General features: G+C 51.3%; 2 protein-coding genes across 2 annotated transcripts; both read right to left on the reverse strand.

Moving 5' to 3' along the window:
• Positions 1-801: 801 nt before the first annotated feature.
• LOC115329242 lies at positions 802-6,770 on the reverse strand. The gene is made up of 7 exons (XM_042289202.1): positions 6,751-6,770; positions 6,281-6,647; positions 5,993-6,166; positions 4,234-4,420; positions 2,631-2,802; positions 1,889-2,115; positions 802-998 (listed from the first exon to the last, which is right to left on the reverse strand). Exons 1-7 carry the CDS (start codon positions 6,768-6,770, stop codon positions 802-804), a joined length of 1,344 nt encoding a protein of 447 aa, XP_042145136.1.
• An 8,952-nt stretch (positions 6,771-15,722) lies between these two features.
• LOC120846212 lies at positions 15,723-16,763 on the reverse strand (the record flags this gene model as incomplete). Its single annotated transcript, XM_040217905.1, has 3 exons — positions 16,410-16,763; positions 16,125-16,320; positions 15,723-15,865 (listed from the first exon to the last, which is right to left on the reverse strand). Coding segments are annotated over exons 1-3 (693 nt in total), but the record flags the coding sequence as incomplete, so codon positions are not given.
• Between the last annotated feature and the right edge of the window lie 406 nt (positions 16,764-17,169).

Below are 17,169 nucleotides of genomic sequence, written 5' to 3' on the forward strand. Positions count from 1 at the left end.
GGGATGATTGTTGAGACGAAGGCCCAAATGTCAGAGTCCATAGCATGACAAGGGCAACCACTGTAGGTGCACTCAACGTGCGACACCTTAATGGCAATCCCCATCCTTGACGGTGCCATCGAGGAAGCAGTGTCAGAAATGACAAAAGACGCTACACCCGAAGACGCGGACTTACTACGGTGCGTTCCCACATGGCACAGCGAAGCTCGTGACAAAAGGAGAATCACTCTGACATTGCCCATACGCTGAACACTCCATCGATTTACAGGACAACATACCAGTCGCATCCCGGGCATACAGGTACTCCCCAGCGGACAGACTTTACCCGCAATCAGTTCGATGACTAATCCAGAAAGGAATCGTACAGCCAAGCGAGAGAGAGTATGCCGCACCGCCGATTGTTGTGGATCAACCACACCACCCAACAACTCCGCAAAGGATGGTTCACAACTACAGTAAACTGAATGCGAAGACTCGGAATCCGTCCTATCCCATGGAGAATGTGATCAACAATATTATGCGTGGCCAGTCGAACCACTTCAACATAATAGAAGTAAAGACGACTTTCCTCACCACATGCGTAAAATTGGACGACATCCACAAAACGGCATTCGTAACACCTGACAGCAAGTACGAGTACCTCCGAATGGCATTTGGATTTTGCAAAGCTCCACAGTGATGCGGCAGACATTCGACGGATTGCCACGAACCTCCACTTGCATAGACGACGTAGGGTCAGGAGCAACGACGGTCAAAGAAGCACTAGAACTTATTGACTGGCCCCGCCTGCAAAACGAACCATTAATCCGCTGCATTTGGTGGTTTTTTCCCGAAACGGCTGATCCTGGCGGCCACCAAGTCCTCCTTGAGTGGCCTGTCGAAGCTCTCGGTCATGCTCGATAGACGTGGTGTCTTTGCCTCGAGCTCGAACACTTCCTTGAGGGGACCGATTTCCTTGCGGGCAGCCACAGCCTGAGTCACAAGCTTTGCGACGTAGTCTGAAAAATAAATTTATCATTAAATATCTTTGCTCTCGGCACACTTTTAGCAACAATTTTAAGATGTGCAGTTGAGTTTGATCACAAAATGTGCAGAAGTACAGGCATCTTGAGTAATCTGTGCACAGAATGTAGCCTCTTCTACCCATTTATAAGGTATGAAACAACTGTCTGTACTTGGTTTTTTACACTGATGTCTACAATAAAAAAAAAAGTTTGCAAGGCTGGCACTTGTGTCGCCTCAGTTATCCATTTCCCCCTTGGCACAAGTAATTATGGCAGTGATCACATGTGAAAAAATAAACAAAAACATTGCCATTTCATACCATTTACAATTGTCGATATCGAGCAGCAGATGACATACCATCTTATCGATGACTCATGAGGCAGATGCAGTGAAGCAGACGACTTACTATATTTCCGACTCGGGAGTTTGTGCTGCAGTGACATAACGCATGTGGACGACGCTTACCATGCACTAACTTGTCCCCATAATAAAACCTAAAACAATGAAAAAAAAGAAGTAAAGGACATTGAACCGTCCTGATGGTTTGTTGTCCCGTCCCTTTTTTTTCTTAATTTTGTCGTCTCTGGTTTTATCCCGTATATCGTAGACCAGCTCACCTTTATATTAACTTTGTCTTTAACTGACAAAGTCAATAGTCAAATGTCAAATTTGGGGGTTTTACGTGCCAAACCAACGACGGGCATCTGGCACGCCCCAGCAGAAGACTGAGGATTAATTTGGACCACCTGGGGATCTCTGGACGTGCATCCGAAAGCTCGGTTACACGGCGCCTCCTCTGCAATAAGCCTCCGTCAGATTGCGGGCATTTCGGCCGGGATTCAAACCCGCCACATGGGTCGTCTTTAACTAACTTGCCACTAACTATGGTCTTTATAGAAATCAATCTCATGATGCTGTAACACATTCCAAACCACCAGAGAGTGGGATTCTCCCAGATTACCGTGAGTGGCTTTGGTCTTTTCGGGATGGGCGGTGTGATGCCCTTTTCTGGCTTTCGGTGACTTCACCTTGAACTGAAGTTGACCAGCTTTGGTGACGGCCTGCTCCCTGTTTGCATTTTCGTTCCGATGCAGCGTTGCGATGCGGGTCCTACACCAATAGGGAATGCAGTCAAACAAAGTGTAGAGCAGTTCCCACAGGTGATCTGTGCTCTGAAATGCTGCTTACTGTTTATTACGGAAATTTAGTCCCCATTTCTAGGTGTTTCTAACCATTGGGGATAGCAGTCTTTTCACTTGAGCGCGTATTGTACTGGCAGCTTTATGTAGCATTGAATGTTACGATCACTCTGCTGAGACATACCCGCAGCTGTGGTTGTCACTGAGCGGAAAGTTCAAATAACAAATCTAGCAACACGCGTACACCCTCACACAGTGAGATTAGTGATCCTGAGGAATTCTGAAACGTAAAAAGAGCTCAAAAAGGTTTTCATAATATTCTACCAAATAAATAACGATGAACGATTATCACTAACTACAACAGCACATCTTAAAACGGCAAGCAGTGCATGGAGTTGCATGTCATAAAACACAGCTACTGCTTTAATATTAGCGATGTGGGCAATGCATCGGGTTCCTTTCCGAAGCATTTCCTTATGTGCATACCTGGTGAGCATTCCTTTCGTAGAAAATGCAGCCGACTTGGGTGCAAAGCTGTTCAATACGCTGTGGAACGACTCCAGCCCGTACGTCTGCGTCTCTGGAGAGAGCTGGCGCAGGTCCTTGAGCAGGGATTTGCTGGCCACGACATCTGTGAACCTAGCATGTGGAGGTGAATCTAAAACAAACAAAGCATAATCAGGACTTACTGCACAAAAATTTAATTGACCAATGCTTAGTAAGTTTACACTATTGTGTTGTTTACAGTGGATAAACTACTTTGCCACTTTTTTAAAGGCTCGACCCTGTAGTTCAGTCGGTCTATTTTATTTTCTGGTTAGTTTGAAGTAGGGGCACAGTCCAGGCAACCGCATAAGCATTCGCATACATAGCATATTCCTACAAGCTGCGCGCCACGCTGAGCTCGGCCGTGCGGCCTCTTTGGAGTCTGCCTGGGTGGGCTCTGCGGCCGGGCCACTGCGCCATGGAAAGGGCTTCTCTGTGGGGTGGCGTTCCTTGGAGCTACGCCGCGTGCCAGCCAATGGGGTGGCTGCTACAGACTACAGGCTTTTCTCCACTGGACAGGGGAATTAAGGTGCCTTTTGGTGCAGCTTCAAAAGCTGATAAAGCTGGTTTGCTCCATGGGACAGCTAATGCTCTAGCATTAATACTTTCACAATTTTCAGTGTTCACTGAAGTGCCATAGTCAAGAAATTCACATCAGAAGTGACTACTCAACAGAAAAATGTGTGGTGTGATCTTTTTTCTCTATTTCGAAGAGTCTTGCCGTGTCCGTCAGATTCTAATTGGAGTCGACTGTACTGTGACAAACCTTCAGGGACATGTGAAATGTGTTCCCACCTGGCACCAGCCAATCTCCATCTGTGTCAGGGTCATGAAGGCATTGGGCGTAGATCCCGGGGTGGTCTGCGTGAATGTCGACCACGTGCCTGGTCATGCTGGTCCAGGCCCCCACAAGCAGGTCAGGGTCGCCCCGGCTAGCTACTGCACACCAATAGAGGTGGTTCACAGCCGGCTGAACCTATTCAGCAATCGAGGCACAGTCCCGACTCTTGCTGGCTGAACTGAGGCCCTTCTTGACACCTGCAGTTTGAGGAGTGTGCAAAATTAGCACTAGCCTGTTTCGTCTGCAAGAAAACATTCAAGAAAGGGAGAGAAATCATATCACTTGCAAAACGTATTCATGCGCTTTTGACCAGACCAGTCTGGTCAAAAGAATTTATATATTGTTTGGACTGTCAATACCTACTGCCCAGCACATGCCAGTACTACAGAGGAAAGCAATGGGAGTGAGTGAGAAGTACAGGAGAAAGCAATAATCTGCAAAAAGCATGGTGTCATTTCAGTTCAGATGACATATTCATTCCCAGATTGGTCATTCAGAGGAAACATAAATTATACTCGAGATGTCCTCGAAGAAACAAACGAGAAAAAACTGCTCTCTCCCAATTCCCAAGCCACATCTGTTTTTGTTCTTACAATGCAAAAGTTTTTAACTGCTTGCATACATAACAAATATAGGTGTCAACAAACAGTGCAGGTTGTTTTGTTTACGTAGAGGAAATGAACCGTAACAAATGCTATTTACTTTTCGAGACATGCCAGACATCAAAGTAATGGCGGACGGCTGGCTCCTTCTCCCGCATGTGCTTAGCGATGGATCGGTGTCTATCCGTTGTCAGCGACTGCGCAGTCAGCTCCTTCTCCTTTGCGAAGGCCAGGCACCTGATGAGGCCTTCCTTCTCCATGAGGCCGCTGCTGCGAACCGCCTCAGACTGTAATCAGTGGAAAGTGGACCATGTTATTCCCAGAAGCTGCAGGGATTATGCTGCACATACACGTACAGTAAACTCTCACTTGAGCGAATGTTGGCTTAACAAATTTTAGAATAACGAACTTTAAAAAAATCCACGGCAGGTTTCCTGTGCATTCTATGCAAAAATGCTTCAGTTAAACGAAAAACGAATGTCGGAACAGCAAATATTTCAGATCAACGAACTTGATCGGTGAACCCAGGATTATTTTTGCAATCAGTTCAACGAAGTTTTGGGCTCTGCAGTGCTGGCGTAGACGATGCCTGCTGCACCGCCACTATCGCCTCTGGAGCGGCTTTTGAATCCATGTATGCCGTGCCCTATGCTGTTCCATGTTCAGTTTAGTGAACTTTCAGCTAAGTGAACCATTTCCTTGGGCTCCTTGAAGTTTGCTCAAGTGAAAGTTTAGTGTACGAGTTATTCTGCAGCATTACCAGTCTGAAAGGGGCACTGACACTCCAAAGGTTGTACCTTTTTTTATTGTCTAAAACGATAAAAATTGTAGTCGTAGACACGCAAAAACACACTGCATTGAAAAAAAAAAATTTTTTTTTTCACGCGCGCATATTTTTTTACATTTTTTGTCGTGTTTTTCTCCCGCTCCTCACCTCCTCGTTTTTTTTTGATTGGCGACATCAAAAATCATGAAATTAAGAAGCTTTGTAGGCGACATTTCTATAACATTTCATAACGCCAATCGTAAAACATGTTTTTGAACGCTGTTCTGAACGCACTACGGCCCTTCTTTTTGAAATACCAAAAATCAAAGTCTGGTGTGAAGTCGCCTCCTGGATTTTTATCCTCCCTCGAAAAACATGGCGGCGCTCGACGCATGTAGCAGAGGGTGATTGGTGAGTTGGGGAATCGGACGAAGCGGTCTTTTTTATGTGCCCGAAAACCTTTCAGACTTCGAAAAGGAAACCGTCAAATAGTCAAAACAACTGGGTTTAGTGTTTCTGTATCACAGTTTCGGTTGTGACTCTGCTGGCAGCGTCTTCTGCTCGCAGCGATAGGCAGCACAGCACGCACGCAGGAAACCATTTTCCCGGTGTGCCGGCGCCCTTTTCCCTCGCCCTCATCACCTCCTAGCTTTGGGTCGCAGCAACATTCGGCGGCAACGCAACGGCGTTTCAGAGCGGAGGGGCGAAGGCAATAAAGAAATTCGACTTGCAGGACCCCTCAATAGTTGACGACACTCCACTACCACGGATCGCGAGGAAACTTAAAATTCGGCATTTGGAAATACTTTTTTACTTCACAAATACTGAATTCCCAAGTTTCGAATTTGGAGGGTAATGTTCAGGCATCGTTTTCAATTGTTTCGGATAATAAGAAAAAATATTATTTTGACGTGTCAGTGCCCCTTTAGGCTATTTTCTTCCTGAAATAGAAGGGCTCCAGACTCCTGACACCAGACAGCAAGTTAATTTAACAGCTTAGAACCAATTGTGACCATTGCTGTACATGTTAGTAACAGAATTATTTGTTCAAAATGCATGGTTTAGCAATGAGGAGGATGAATCTGGTCCTCACCTCTCCCACCTGAACCTGCTCGAAGTGCAAGATTTTGTTGAGACCAGGTACATGCAGGGAGTACGTCAGGTACTTTGCGCAGTAACCAGGGGAGTGGCACCTCCCGTCGCCGGCAAGATCAAGGGGCTGGTCGTGGAGCTCCTCCAACAGCTTGCAATGCTCGTCCATCCACACCTGTGGAAGACAATACTAGAATGTTTGATACTGGCCAAAGCACTGTGGTGAAACACTGCATTTAAATGTAAAAGCATGTAAGATAAAGCTCGTCAGATGGCATCATGTAATCACCTGCTCAACAGCGGGAACCAAAATGGCTCGCCGGTAGTTGAAGAAGGTCTTGCTACAGATGACTTGCACATTCATCAGACGGAGCAGGCGCAGAGTGTTGGTTGGAGAGGCCCCCGTGAACAGCACAAGCGCCGAGATGAGGAGATTCCCGAGAGCCCTGCCGTTTATGGACGGCTGGCTTTCCCAGCGATGCGATTGCCCAGTCGGGCAAGAGGTGCGCACTGTCAGTAGTATGCCAGTGGCTCTCATAGACACGCTGCAGGGGCGGTAGCATGTCTGGCACACAGCAAACAACTCTCGCAGGCAGCTGCCGAAGAGGAACTTCCGTTCATTGCATCCTGGCACCCCGCAAAAGGTTCCTGCATTGCTGTAAATGTTACAAATGCATAATGTTTGACAGCCGCTTCTCTGCTCTGATTGAGCAACAAAAAACTGAGCTATATTGCCTCATTCACATCTGAACCATCTACTGATACATTTTGAGGGACATCCTGTACAAGGCAACCCCTGTTATAACGAACTACAATAACATTTAGCAAAATGTTTGTAACAATTTAAACTCTTATTAGAGTTTGATGGTGTCAATGTGTGCATAGATTAGCATGTGACATATATGCACCATGGTAGTAATCGTTCCTAACTGTTCTTGCCCAGATAGATCAATTTTGTGGTGTGAAACATGCACTTGAGAAGGTAAGCAACCAACTGGAAAGCCGCTACAGTAGAGGTCTGCATGGGCCAATATTTAAAAGCCTGGCCCAGCCCTTGCTCCCGGTCACTTGGGCCCGGAACCACCCGTGGCCCACTATTGATTTCCAAGTCGGCCCAGCCCGGCCCGACGCTAATTTTCATGGGCTTGCTGAGGCCCCCTCTATTTTAGCCCAGTGTGAATAGCTCACAAATTACATGGCATGGCAGCTGGCTTGACACTGCTACACATATGTTGATTACGATACCCAAAAGTCAATGCAGTAAACATATGTTGTTGTTTTTTTGTTTTTTGCTGGTATCATTAGTTGGACCAATCTGCGGGCCTAGGCAGCTCGTTAGGAAAAATCACCCCAATCGTCCTTTTCTGCAACCAAACCCAAGCGGAAAGGACAGAAACAAAAAAAAAAATGACAAGCACCAGTAAACAGAACCACATGTCGAAGTTGAAAAGGAAGAGAAACGTCGCGAATGGTTTGGACGAAAGACGGACAAATTTCTAAATTGCCCACTTTCCCTGAGTACAACCGAAAAGAAAAAAAAATGTTTCCATCTTTTGTAGTGGTTTGCAAGAAATTGTTTAGGGTAAGCACCCTTAAGGGGAACCTCTTCACCCATATTGTGGATGCACACACTCATATGTACGCATGGTTTACGCCTGCAAGGGTGCATATTGTCACAGGTGGTGACTAATAAACAAGAAATAAACAGGAATAAATAAACGTTTAATGTGGCGAACTTGTGCCAAAAATAAAGAAGGAGACAGAAGAAAGCAGAGCGTCGCGGGCGTCGAAGTCGGCGTGTCAGCAGAATCGAGCGCTAAGGCGAGACTGACTCGACAAGGTCGCGGGCAGCCTCTTATCTAGAGTGCGCCGCTATCTCGAAGATTCGGCGAAAGCGGTTCGAGCGTCGCGTGATCGGGGCGAGAATGAACACGTACTTTCTAGAAAACAAAAGCAGGGATAAATGATAGAAGTTACGTGCGGTACATGAATAAACGGGAACTTTCTGGAGGACCGTGACCGAGCGTTTCTTTCTCAGCCTTGCGCGCGGCATTACTCCCCCCTTTAAAAGTGCATCGCCCCGATGCAGTGTAAAACAAATCAAAATAAAAAAGAACGATAAACTAAAGAGTCTTTTGGAGCACAAAAGGTCCACAGTCCTATCGAGCGTAGTACGGCTTCAGGCGCACGACGTGGACGACCTCAGGTCGTGGTGGGCGGCGTGACGATGTTCGTGTTCCGTCGGGCATCACCTCGTAGTTCAGCTCGCCGAGGCGACGAAGTACAGTCGGCCGCAAAATTTTGCGGGACATGGGAGCGCCAGCCAAACTGCCTTGCCGCGCCGTCTCGTGGCCTGCTGCCTGGTGTCAAGACCAGCGCATTGCGCATGCGTGGCCTTTCATACTAGGAGGATTGTCCTGTTCACTGGCTTCCGTCCGACGCGCTCCCGATTACTGCGACCGGCGCAAGATGCCGCTTCGCAACCGCTGTGCAGCGAGTCTGCTTCAGCCGGCGCGACGGGCAGCCAAGCTCGCTTGAACCCTCTTCGCGTCGCGGTGCACTTTCTAAGGGCCCTAAACTCGTCAAACACAAAGTATGAGCCCAAAGTTCGCGGAGCGCGTCTATTGGACGTCGGCGCAAAAAGCGCCAAGTCATCGTCGTGATGAGCCCATCAGTGCGCTCCGTCAACTTCGGCCCCAACTTTGTGCTTGACGAGTCTAGAAGCCCAGATAACATTTCGCTGGAATGCTACCGTAGGTAGCATATACAGGAACTCTATGCATAGCGGTTACGAAGCGGCACCTTGCGCCGGTCGCAGTAATCGGGAGCGCGTCGGACGGAAGCCAGGGAACAGGACAAGCCTCCTAGTATGAAAGACCGCGCATGCGCAATGCGCGGGTCTTGACACCAGGCAGCGGGCCACGAGACGGCGCGGCAATGCAGTTTGGCTGGCGCTCCCATGTGCCGCAAAATTTTGCGGCCGACTGTACCTTGTATGGTCCAAAGTACCGTTTCAGCAGTTTATTACTGAGGCCGCGGTGACGGATGGGCGTCCAAACCCACACCCTGTCTCCGGGCTGGAAGTGAACGTCCCTGCGACGAAGGTTGTAGCGGCCCGCGTCGGCGCGTTGCTGGTCTTGAATCCTGAGTCGGGCGAGCTGGCGGACTTCTTCGGCCCGTTGAGCAACCACCTGGGCGTCGTCGCTCTCACTGTCAGCTGGCTCATGGGGCAGCATCGCGTCCAGCATGGTCGTTACTTTGCGTCCATGCACCAGTTGAAAGGGTGCCACTCCGGTGGTCTCTTGTACGGCCGTGTTGTAGGCAAATGTGACGTACGGCAACACCTCGTCCCATGTCTTGTGCTCCACGTCGACGTACATGGGGATCATGTCGGCGATGGTTTTGTTGAGTCTCTCCGTCAGCCCGTTGGTCTGCGGGTGGTACGCCGTGGTGCGACGATGGCTGGTGTGGCTGAGACGAAGGACTTCTTGCGTCAGCTGGGCCATGAATGATGATCCACGGTCTGAGATCAGGACTTCGGGAGCGCCGTGCCGGAGGACAATGGACTCGATGAAAAACTTGGCGACTTCAACAGCCGTTCCTGATGGAAGGGCTTTTGTCTCGGCGTACCGCGTGAGATAATCGGTTGCGACGATTATCCATCGGTTTCCTTGCGTCGACGGTGGGAAAGGTCCGAGTAAATCCATACCGATTTGCTGAAATGGGGCAGATGGCGGCGCAATAGGCTGAAGAAGTCCTGCCGGTCTCGTCGGTGGCTTCTTCCTTCGTTGACACTCGTGGCAAGATCGGGTGTAGTGGTGTACTGTCTTCGCAAGCTTGGGCCAGTAGTACTTTTCGCGTATCCTCGCAAGAGTCCTGCTGTAACCAAGGTGTCCCGCCGTCGGGTCATCGTGGCAGGCTTGAAAAATTTGTTCTCGAAGACTGGAAGGGATTACCAACAGCCATGCCGTGTTGCTGTCGCTGAAGTTCTCCTTGTACAGTACGCCTTGTCGGATGGAGAAGGTTGGCAGTGTTCGAACAAAACCGCGGGGAACGGCGCTTTCTTGCCCCTCTAGGTGTTCGATGAGTGCTCGCATCTCAGGGTCGTCTCGTTGGAGTGCTGCCATGTCGCTTACATCCAGAGCGCCGAGGAAACACTCATCGTCGTCCTCTTTGGTGCAGGCAGGACCGGCCTCGACTGGGGCCCTTGACAGGCAGTCGGCGTCATTGTGCTTCCGGCCGGACTTGTACACCACGGCCATGTCGAACTCCTGCAGTCGTAGGCTCCACCGAGCGAGGCGTCCGGAGGGGTCCTTCAGATTCGCCAGCCAGCAGAGCGAGTGGTGGTCTGTGACTACGCGAAAAGAACTTCCATACAAATATGGGCGAAACTTTGTTATTGCCCATACGACAGCGAGGCACTCCTTTTCGGTCGTTGAATAGTTCCTCTCCGCTTTAGACAGCGTCCGACTTGCGTATGCGATAACTCGCTCGGCTCCGTCCTGCACTTGGACTAGTACCGCACCGAGTCCGGTGTTACTGGCGTCGGTGTGGATCTCGGTTTCAGCAAACTGGTCGAAATGGCCAAGAATCGGGGGCGTCTGGAGTCTTCGTTTGAGCTCGTCGAATGACCTCTGGTGTTCTTCTGTCCACTCGAACTTTACGGCGTCCTTCGTGAGGTGTGTCAGCGGTGGGGATAGCTTGGCGAAGTCTCGAACAAAGCGCCTGTAGTAGGCACAGAGTCCGAGAAATCTTCTCACGGCCTTCTTGTCAGACGGCGGCGTAAATGCAGCTACGGCGCGGGTCTTCTCGGGGTCAGGTAGAACACCCTTGTTGTTCACGACGTGGCCAAGGAACTTTAGTTCCCCATAGGCGAACCGACACTTTGTTGGCTTGAGTGACAGGCCGGCGGTCTTGATGGCTTGAAGCACGGCACGAAGTCGTCTGAGGTGTTCGTCGAAATCTCGTGAGAATACCACGACATCGTCCAGGTAGACGAGGCAGCTCTGCCATTTCAGACCTGCCAGCACGGTGTCGATGACGCGCTGGAAGGTGGCTGGTGCTGTACAGAGTCCGAACGGCATCACTTTGAATTCGTTTAGTCCGTCGGGAGTGACGAAGGCAGTTTTCTCCCGGTCACGTTCGTCGACTTCAATCTGCCAATAACCACTCTTCAGGTCCATCGACGAAAAATATCGGGAGTGGCGCAGTCGGTCTAACGTATCATCGATGCGGGGGAGCGGATAGACGTCCTTCTTTGTCACGGCGTTCAGTCGACGATAGTCCACGCAGAACCGCAGGGTTCCGTCCTTCTTCTTTACAAGGACGACTGGGGACGCCCATTGGGCTCCTTGAGGGTTGAATGATGTCGTCGTCGAGCATCTCCTGGACTTGATCTTGAATCATTTTCCTTTCCTTTAAGGAGACCCGATACGGCGACTGGTGGACAGGAAGTGCGTCGTCGTCGGTAACAATGCGATGTTTCGCCATTGGTGTTTGGCGAATCTTTGATGTCGTGGCAAAACAGTCACTGTATTCGGCAAGGAGATCAATCAGTTGCCGGCGCTTCGTAGCTGGGAGCTCGGGGTCAATGTCGAGCGGCGGCGGCGTCGTGCTTTTCTGCTGTGGCGACGAGGTTTCCTCGGAGATTGCGGTGACCACCGCTGGCGCTTGAAGCTCCTCGACGTGGCCCACGGTGGTACCCTTCGTTAGGTGCTGCGGCTCCTCTCGAAAGTTCGTCACAAGAACAGTTGTACGTCTTTCTTGGAGATCCGTTACGCCTCTTGCGACGCCAATTCCTTTTTCGAGGAGCAGTTGGACGCTGCCTTCCACAAGAGCTTCACCGTGCATGGCGGCGTCGGCCATAACGGTGACGAAAACACTCGACCGCGGCGGTAGGTTCACATGGTCGGCGATAACTCGGATCGCGGTTGATGTTGTGTTGGTCTCTACCGGCGGTAAAACAGGTTTCCGCAGCGTCAACTGGTTTGCCCCGAGGTCGATGACGGCGCCATATTCGCAGAGAAAGTCCATTCCGAGGATAACGTCCCTCGAACAGTCTTGCAGAACGACGAACTTCACAGGGCACGTTTCACCGTTGATCTCGACGCGAGCAGTGCATCTCCCGACTGGCGTGATGAGATGTCCTCCGGCGGTTCGTATTTGGGGTCCGTCCCACGGCGTCATGACTTTTCGCAGGCGGCGAGAGAGCCTCCCACTCAAGACTGAGTAGTCTGCTCCGGTGTCCACGAGTGCCGATGAGTCGAGGCCGTCAATAACAACGTTTAAGTTGTTGGACCCCGAAGCAGGAGCGTCGTTGTGATGCGTATCGTTGGGAGAGTGGGAGCGCTCCGTCGTTCGTGGAGGCTCTTTACGTCGGTCGTCTTCGGCAACTCCGCCTCCAGGGGTTGCCGCGCCTAGTTTCCCCGGCGAGGAGCGAGGGGCGACAGGCTTTCACGTCGGGGTCGGTGCATCGGCGAAGCTGGACGTCGCGGTGACGGCGACCGGAACTCTCGGCGGGACGCAGGCTCGGGGGACTGGGGTCGTCGCAGGTACTCGTCGATCTCCCGAGGGCGTTCACCATACCGGGGGCGCGGGTCGCTTGGGTGGAATCCGCGCAGCCCGAGTCGACGGTATGGGCATCGGCGGTAGGTGTGGTCTTCCTCCCCGCAGTGGAAGCACAGAGGGCGTCGGTCGGGCGTTCGCCACACATCGGTCTTCCGGGGTGCACGGGGCTCCTGGCTGGCGTACTGGGGCTGGTCGTCGTGGCGTCGGTCGTGCTGCGGCGCAGGAGACTGGCGTCGGGGCGGCGCGACATAGGCGCTAGGAGGAGGCGGTGGCCGTCGGGCCACTGCGGCGTAAGTTAGCGCGGGTTCTTCGGAGACTGCTGCGCTGATGGGAACCTCTGGTTGAATGGCTCTCTGCACCTCTTCCCGCACGACCTCAGCGATGGAGAGCGAAGCTGGTCGGTCCGCGGCGGGTAGTAGCTTTCGCAGCTCCTCCCGGACGACGTCGCGAATGATCTCGCGAATGCTTGGGATGCTGGACCCAAGGTCGCAAGCGGACGGCGGAACCGCGCTGACGCCGGGTAGCCTCTGGTAGTGGCTGGCTCGGGCTTGCAGGGCACGCTCGATGTTCGTTGCCTCGGCGACAAAATCTTCGACAGTTGTCGGAGGGCTGCGGACAAGGCCACCAAAGATGTTTTCTCTCACGCCCCGCATGAGGATTCGTAGCTTCTTCTCCTCTGTAGCCCGAGGGTCGGCGCGGGCGCTCAGGCGCAGGACGTCCTCTACGAAGCCGGTGACACTCTCGTTGGGGCCCTGGGTTCTGGTTCGCAGTAGGTCCTCGGCTCTCTCTCGGCGGTGGTGGTTGATGAAGGTAGCCTTGAGATCGTTCTTGAAAATGTCCCACGACGTCAGGGAGGACTCATGATTCTCGTACCAGTGCTTGGCAGTCCCCTCAAGCGAAAAATAGACATTGTGTAGGCGCTGCTCGTCTGTCCAGCAATTGTGGCGGGCAACGCGTTCATACTGGTCAATCCAGTCTTCGACGTCTTCGTACTGCTCGCCGTGGAATGGAGCCGGTGTCCGAGGAGCGACGGGTAGGTAGACGACGGCAGGAGCGGCGGGGGTCTGCGACTGGTTGGCCATCGTCGGCTGCCTGGTCCTGGGTGGTAAAGGTCCGTATTCCGGGTGTAGCCCTTGGGTTCGGCGACTTGATCGAGTCTCGATCTGGTCTTCGTTGGGTCCTCGGGAGCTTGGGTTCGGACTTGCAGTGCGGGAACTTGGGGGGCTGCGCTGCACGAACATGCGGTACCCCGCACCTCCACCAAAATGTCACGGGTGGTGACTAATAAACAAGAAATAAACAGGAATAAATAAACGTTTAATGTGGCGAACTTGTGCCAAAAATAAAGAAGGAGACAGAAGAAAGCAGAGCGTCGCGGGCGTCGAAGTCGGCGTGTCAGCAGAATCGAGCGCTAGGGCGAGACTGACTCGACAAGGTCGCGGGCGGCCTCTTATCTAGAGTGCGCCGCTATCTCGAAGATTCGGCGAAAGCGGTTCGAGCGTCGCGTGATCGGGGCGAGAATGAACACGTACTTTCTAGAAAACAAAAGCAGGGATAAATGATAGAAGTTACGTGCGGTACATGAATAAACGGGAACTTTCTGGAGGACCGTGACCGAGCGTTTCTTTCTCAGCCTTGCGCGCGGCAATATTGTGCAGGCGAGGTGCATATGTGTGCGCGCTGATGTGAATAAGTGATCGTACGCAGCGGTGCCGCCTGTGACGAAAAGAAACGCCGTACCTCTAGTGCTTTGGAAAGGCATCCGCTGCAGCGGCTGCACACACCGAACCGTACAAAAACATGCTGAACCGAAATTTTGGGTGGAAATTCTTGGTCGCAATGGCATACATAGCATGTCCTTTCCTTCTAAATGACGTTGTTTTGAGCGAGAAGGCGTATAAAATTGAATAAACACGAAAAATACAATTTTACGCGACCCCTGGTGAGCGTCGTGGGAAGCTCGCCTCGTGACGTGCGCATTCTCATTCGCCTCAAGAGACAGACGGAGCCAAGCCAAGCCAGGCGCTAAGCCGGGTGGCGTTTGTTATTGTTAGTATCAGCCGCTTTGAGAACAGCCGCCGAGCGAAGAATCAAGGCCAACGAACGAGGAGAATGCGCGGAGGCACCAGGGGCGCTGGGGGCGCCAAGAATGCGCACGTCAGTTTTGTTACGCCTGCTCTCAGAAGGACTCGCTCGCTCGGCCGAGGATTCGCTCTTAATTCAAAGAAATACAATAATTCGGGCCCCATCCGTCCGATTGAATATCGTTTTTAGGTACAGTACCATCCCGTGAAGCCCGCTCGAGCAATAATTATGAGATTTCAAATATCAATTCAGCATCCCTTTCAGCATTTGAGTCTGCCCTACTATGGTTCCTCTCACAACCCCCAAACTTCCAAAACACACTGCTGCTAAAAAAATGAAAAAAAGTAATGGCTGGCTTGGCCCATTTCGGCCCGCCTTGTAGACTTGAATGTAAGGCCCGTACCCGGCCCGGGCCCTTCATGAAAGTAGCCAAGAAACCTGAGCCGGGCCCACAAGCTGGGCTGACCCGTACCTGTGCAGCTCTCTACCCTACAGGGGCAGCTGATTTGATGTAATGCAAGTCATATATAACTAGAACACACCACAATTACAAGGAGATGCTGATGCTACAAAATATAACTGAAATCAAAATAGCTACACAGCGCGACCCTGTTAGCACGAACAACGGATCGGTAGGTTTTTTTTTTGTTTTTCCTCTTAGAACTGAAAAGTTGTATGTAGTCCAAACTACTAGTGCGGTGGAATTTGGGGCATAAACTTGGGACATGAAATTGGGTGCAGCCAATACAATTTCGAAGTAAAGTGAAAAGAGGTACCGATGCTGCGTTTGCATTTTTACAGTGTGGCATCGGTGTTGTGTTCACAGTTACGACATGACGCAATGTGCATGTTCGCTCTAATTTAGGCCTCATCCAAGGGGAAAACCACTCTTACTCGACAAAGCAATCTTTGCTGAATGGCTCATACAGGGGGTCGTCGTAGTCCTTCTCTTCCTTCACCTCTTCCTCTTCGTCGTCATCCTCCTCCTCCTCGTGTGAATGACTTGGGACTGGGCTAGGGGCAGGTGCCAGGACTGTCCCTTGTGGTGGCACTTGAGGGGCAGTGGTGGTGGCCGTGGTGGTTGTGGGGAAGGAGGCAGATACAGCAGCAGTGGTGGTGGTACTGATGCTGGCAGTGGCGCTGCAACTGCCAGGTAGCTCCAAAGCTTCTGTCTGAACGTCGTGGCTAGTGACGCCTCTGGCATAGGAGTTTGCCTGCGTGCCTAAAGGGAGAAGAGATGTTCACATATCCGGTTCCTCATATGCTCGGCTCAGTACAAGCTTCTGCAAAATGACATTCTGGCACGCACTACATTTCGTATATCTGATATTACAATTAACAGCAATCTAGATCTAGAAAGTAAAATACAACGGAAAAAACAAATAAGACGAAGATTAACCAGGGCTGTGAGTCTGTATCGAATGTATTTTACGATGTGACGCCGAGCACGCGAATATAGGAGGGGTCTTTTTCATCCCTACCGACTGATCTTTTTCCCAGCCTTGGATCCGTTCCCACAGAACTGTCTTTCAAAACAGCCGGGGTCGGAACCTGCGGCTTCTCTTGCGGGTCGGCCTGAACCGCTGCATCGCTTGTCGTCGGTCGGTGACGGCAAGGGCAGTCGTGCTCACAAGGTGCATTCCCTTCGAAGCCCAGCTCCTCAATCGGGTCATCGTCCTGCGCAATCGGAAAAGTTTCGTAAACCTCTGCTCTAAAGGTTCCGAATGCCCATGTCTACCGTTTACTGAAATAAGAGCGCCACTTACAAGAAGTTTTCGGCGTTTTGACGTTGGGTCCTCCATTGAAGGGATGTTACGCTTCACAGTGGGGGGAAGTCGAAGGGAAGGAACTGCGTCGGACTTGAGAAGAGCTCTCTTCACAGTCTGCCCGGCATCCCGAAGGACGCTTCCTATACGCCGGTAATCGCGGTCGCCGTCGAAGTGTTCGGAGCACACGCGCACCCCTGCCTGACCGGGATCCTCTCTATCGATGCGCCGACACCACTCAGCTCTGAGACGTTCCTCACCCGGCAAACGATGGAACTGAATGTTTTTGAATTTGATGATAGCAGCGGTTAGACACCGGTTGGGACAATGCGGAACACCGCACGCGCTCGGCATCGTCGATGTGATCGGGGCAACGTGAGTGCCGAAGTCGAACACGAGACACCAGAAAAAGATAGTGCGACCACGCCTGGAAGTCCACACGCGGACGGTTTTTGTGGAACCCGAGTAGATGGCGCCACTGAAACTTGAAAGACTACATTTTCTTTGATAATACTATACTTAGACGCGTTTATTTACACTGAAGCGGCAAAATTTATCAAAAGTAATCCTTATATTTCGCTCGTAATTGCACAACTTAAATTTATTTTGAAATCTTTTTTCACAATTTTCACTAATTCTCCGCTGACAACAGTGGGTGTCATGCTACAGCGTGCTGCCGAACGACGTCACTCGGTGGTTCCTTCAGCTGCCGCTCGTGGCTGTAGATGGGGGTAGAACAACGATTTTCGCTGTGCGATTA

The sequence above is a fragment of the Ixodes scapularis genome, unplaced genomic scaffold (genome assembly GCF_016920785.2).
Source record: "Ixodes scapularis isolate PalLabHiFi unplaced genomic scaffold, ASM1692078v2 PGA_scaffold12__126_contigs__length_90152505, whole genome shotgun sequence".
Lineage (NCBI taxonomy): Eukaryota > Metazoa > Arthropoda > Arachnida > Ixodida > Ixodidae > Ixodes > Ixodes scapularis.

Coding starts and splice junctions, on each gene's coding strand:
- LOC115329242 (XM_042289202.1), bottom strand. CDS start 6,770: ATGTCCCTCAAAATGTATCA. Junction 2,803..4,233: donor TGTCTGGCATGTCTCGAAAA/GTAAATAGCATT, acceptor TGTTTGTTTTAG/ATTCACCTCCACATGCTAGG. Junction 999..1,888: donor TGATTTCTATAAAGACCATA/GTTAGTGGCAAG, acceptor TTTATTTTTCAG/ACTACGTCGCAAAGCTTGTG.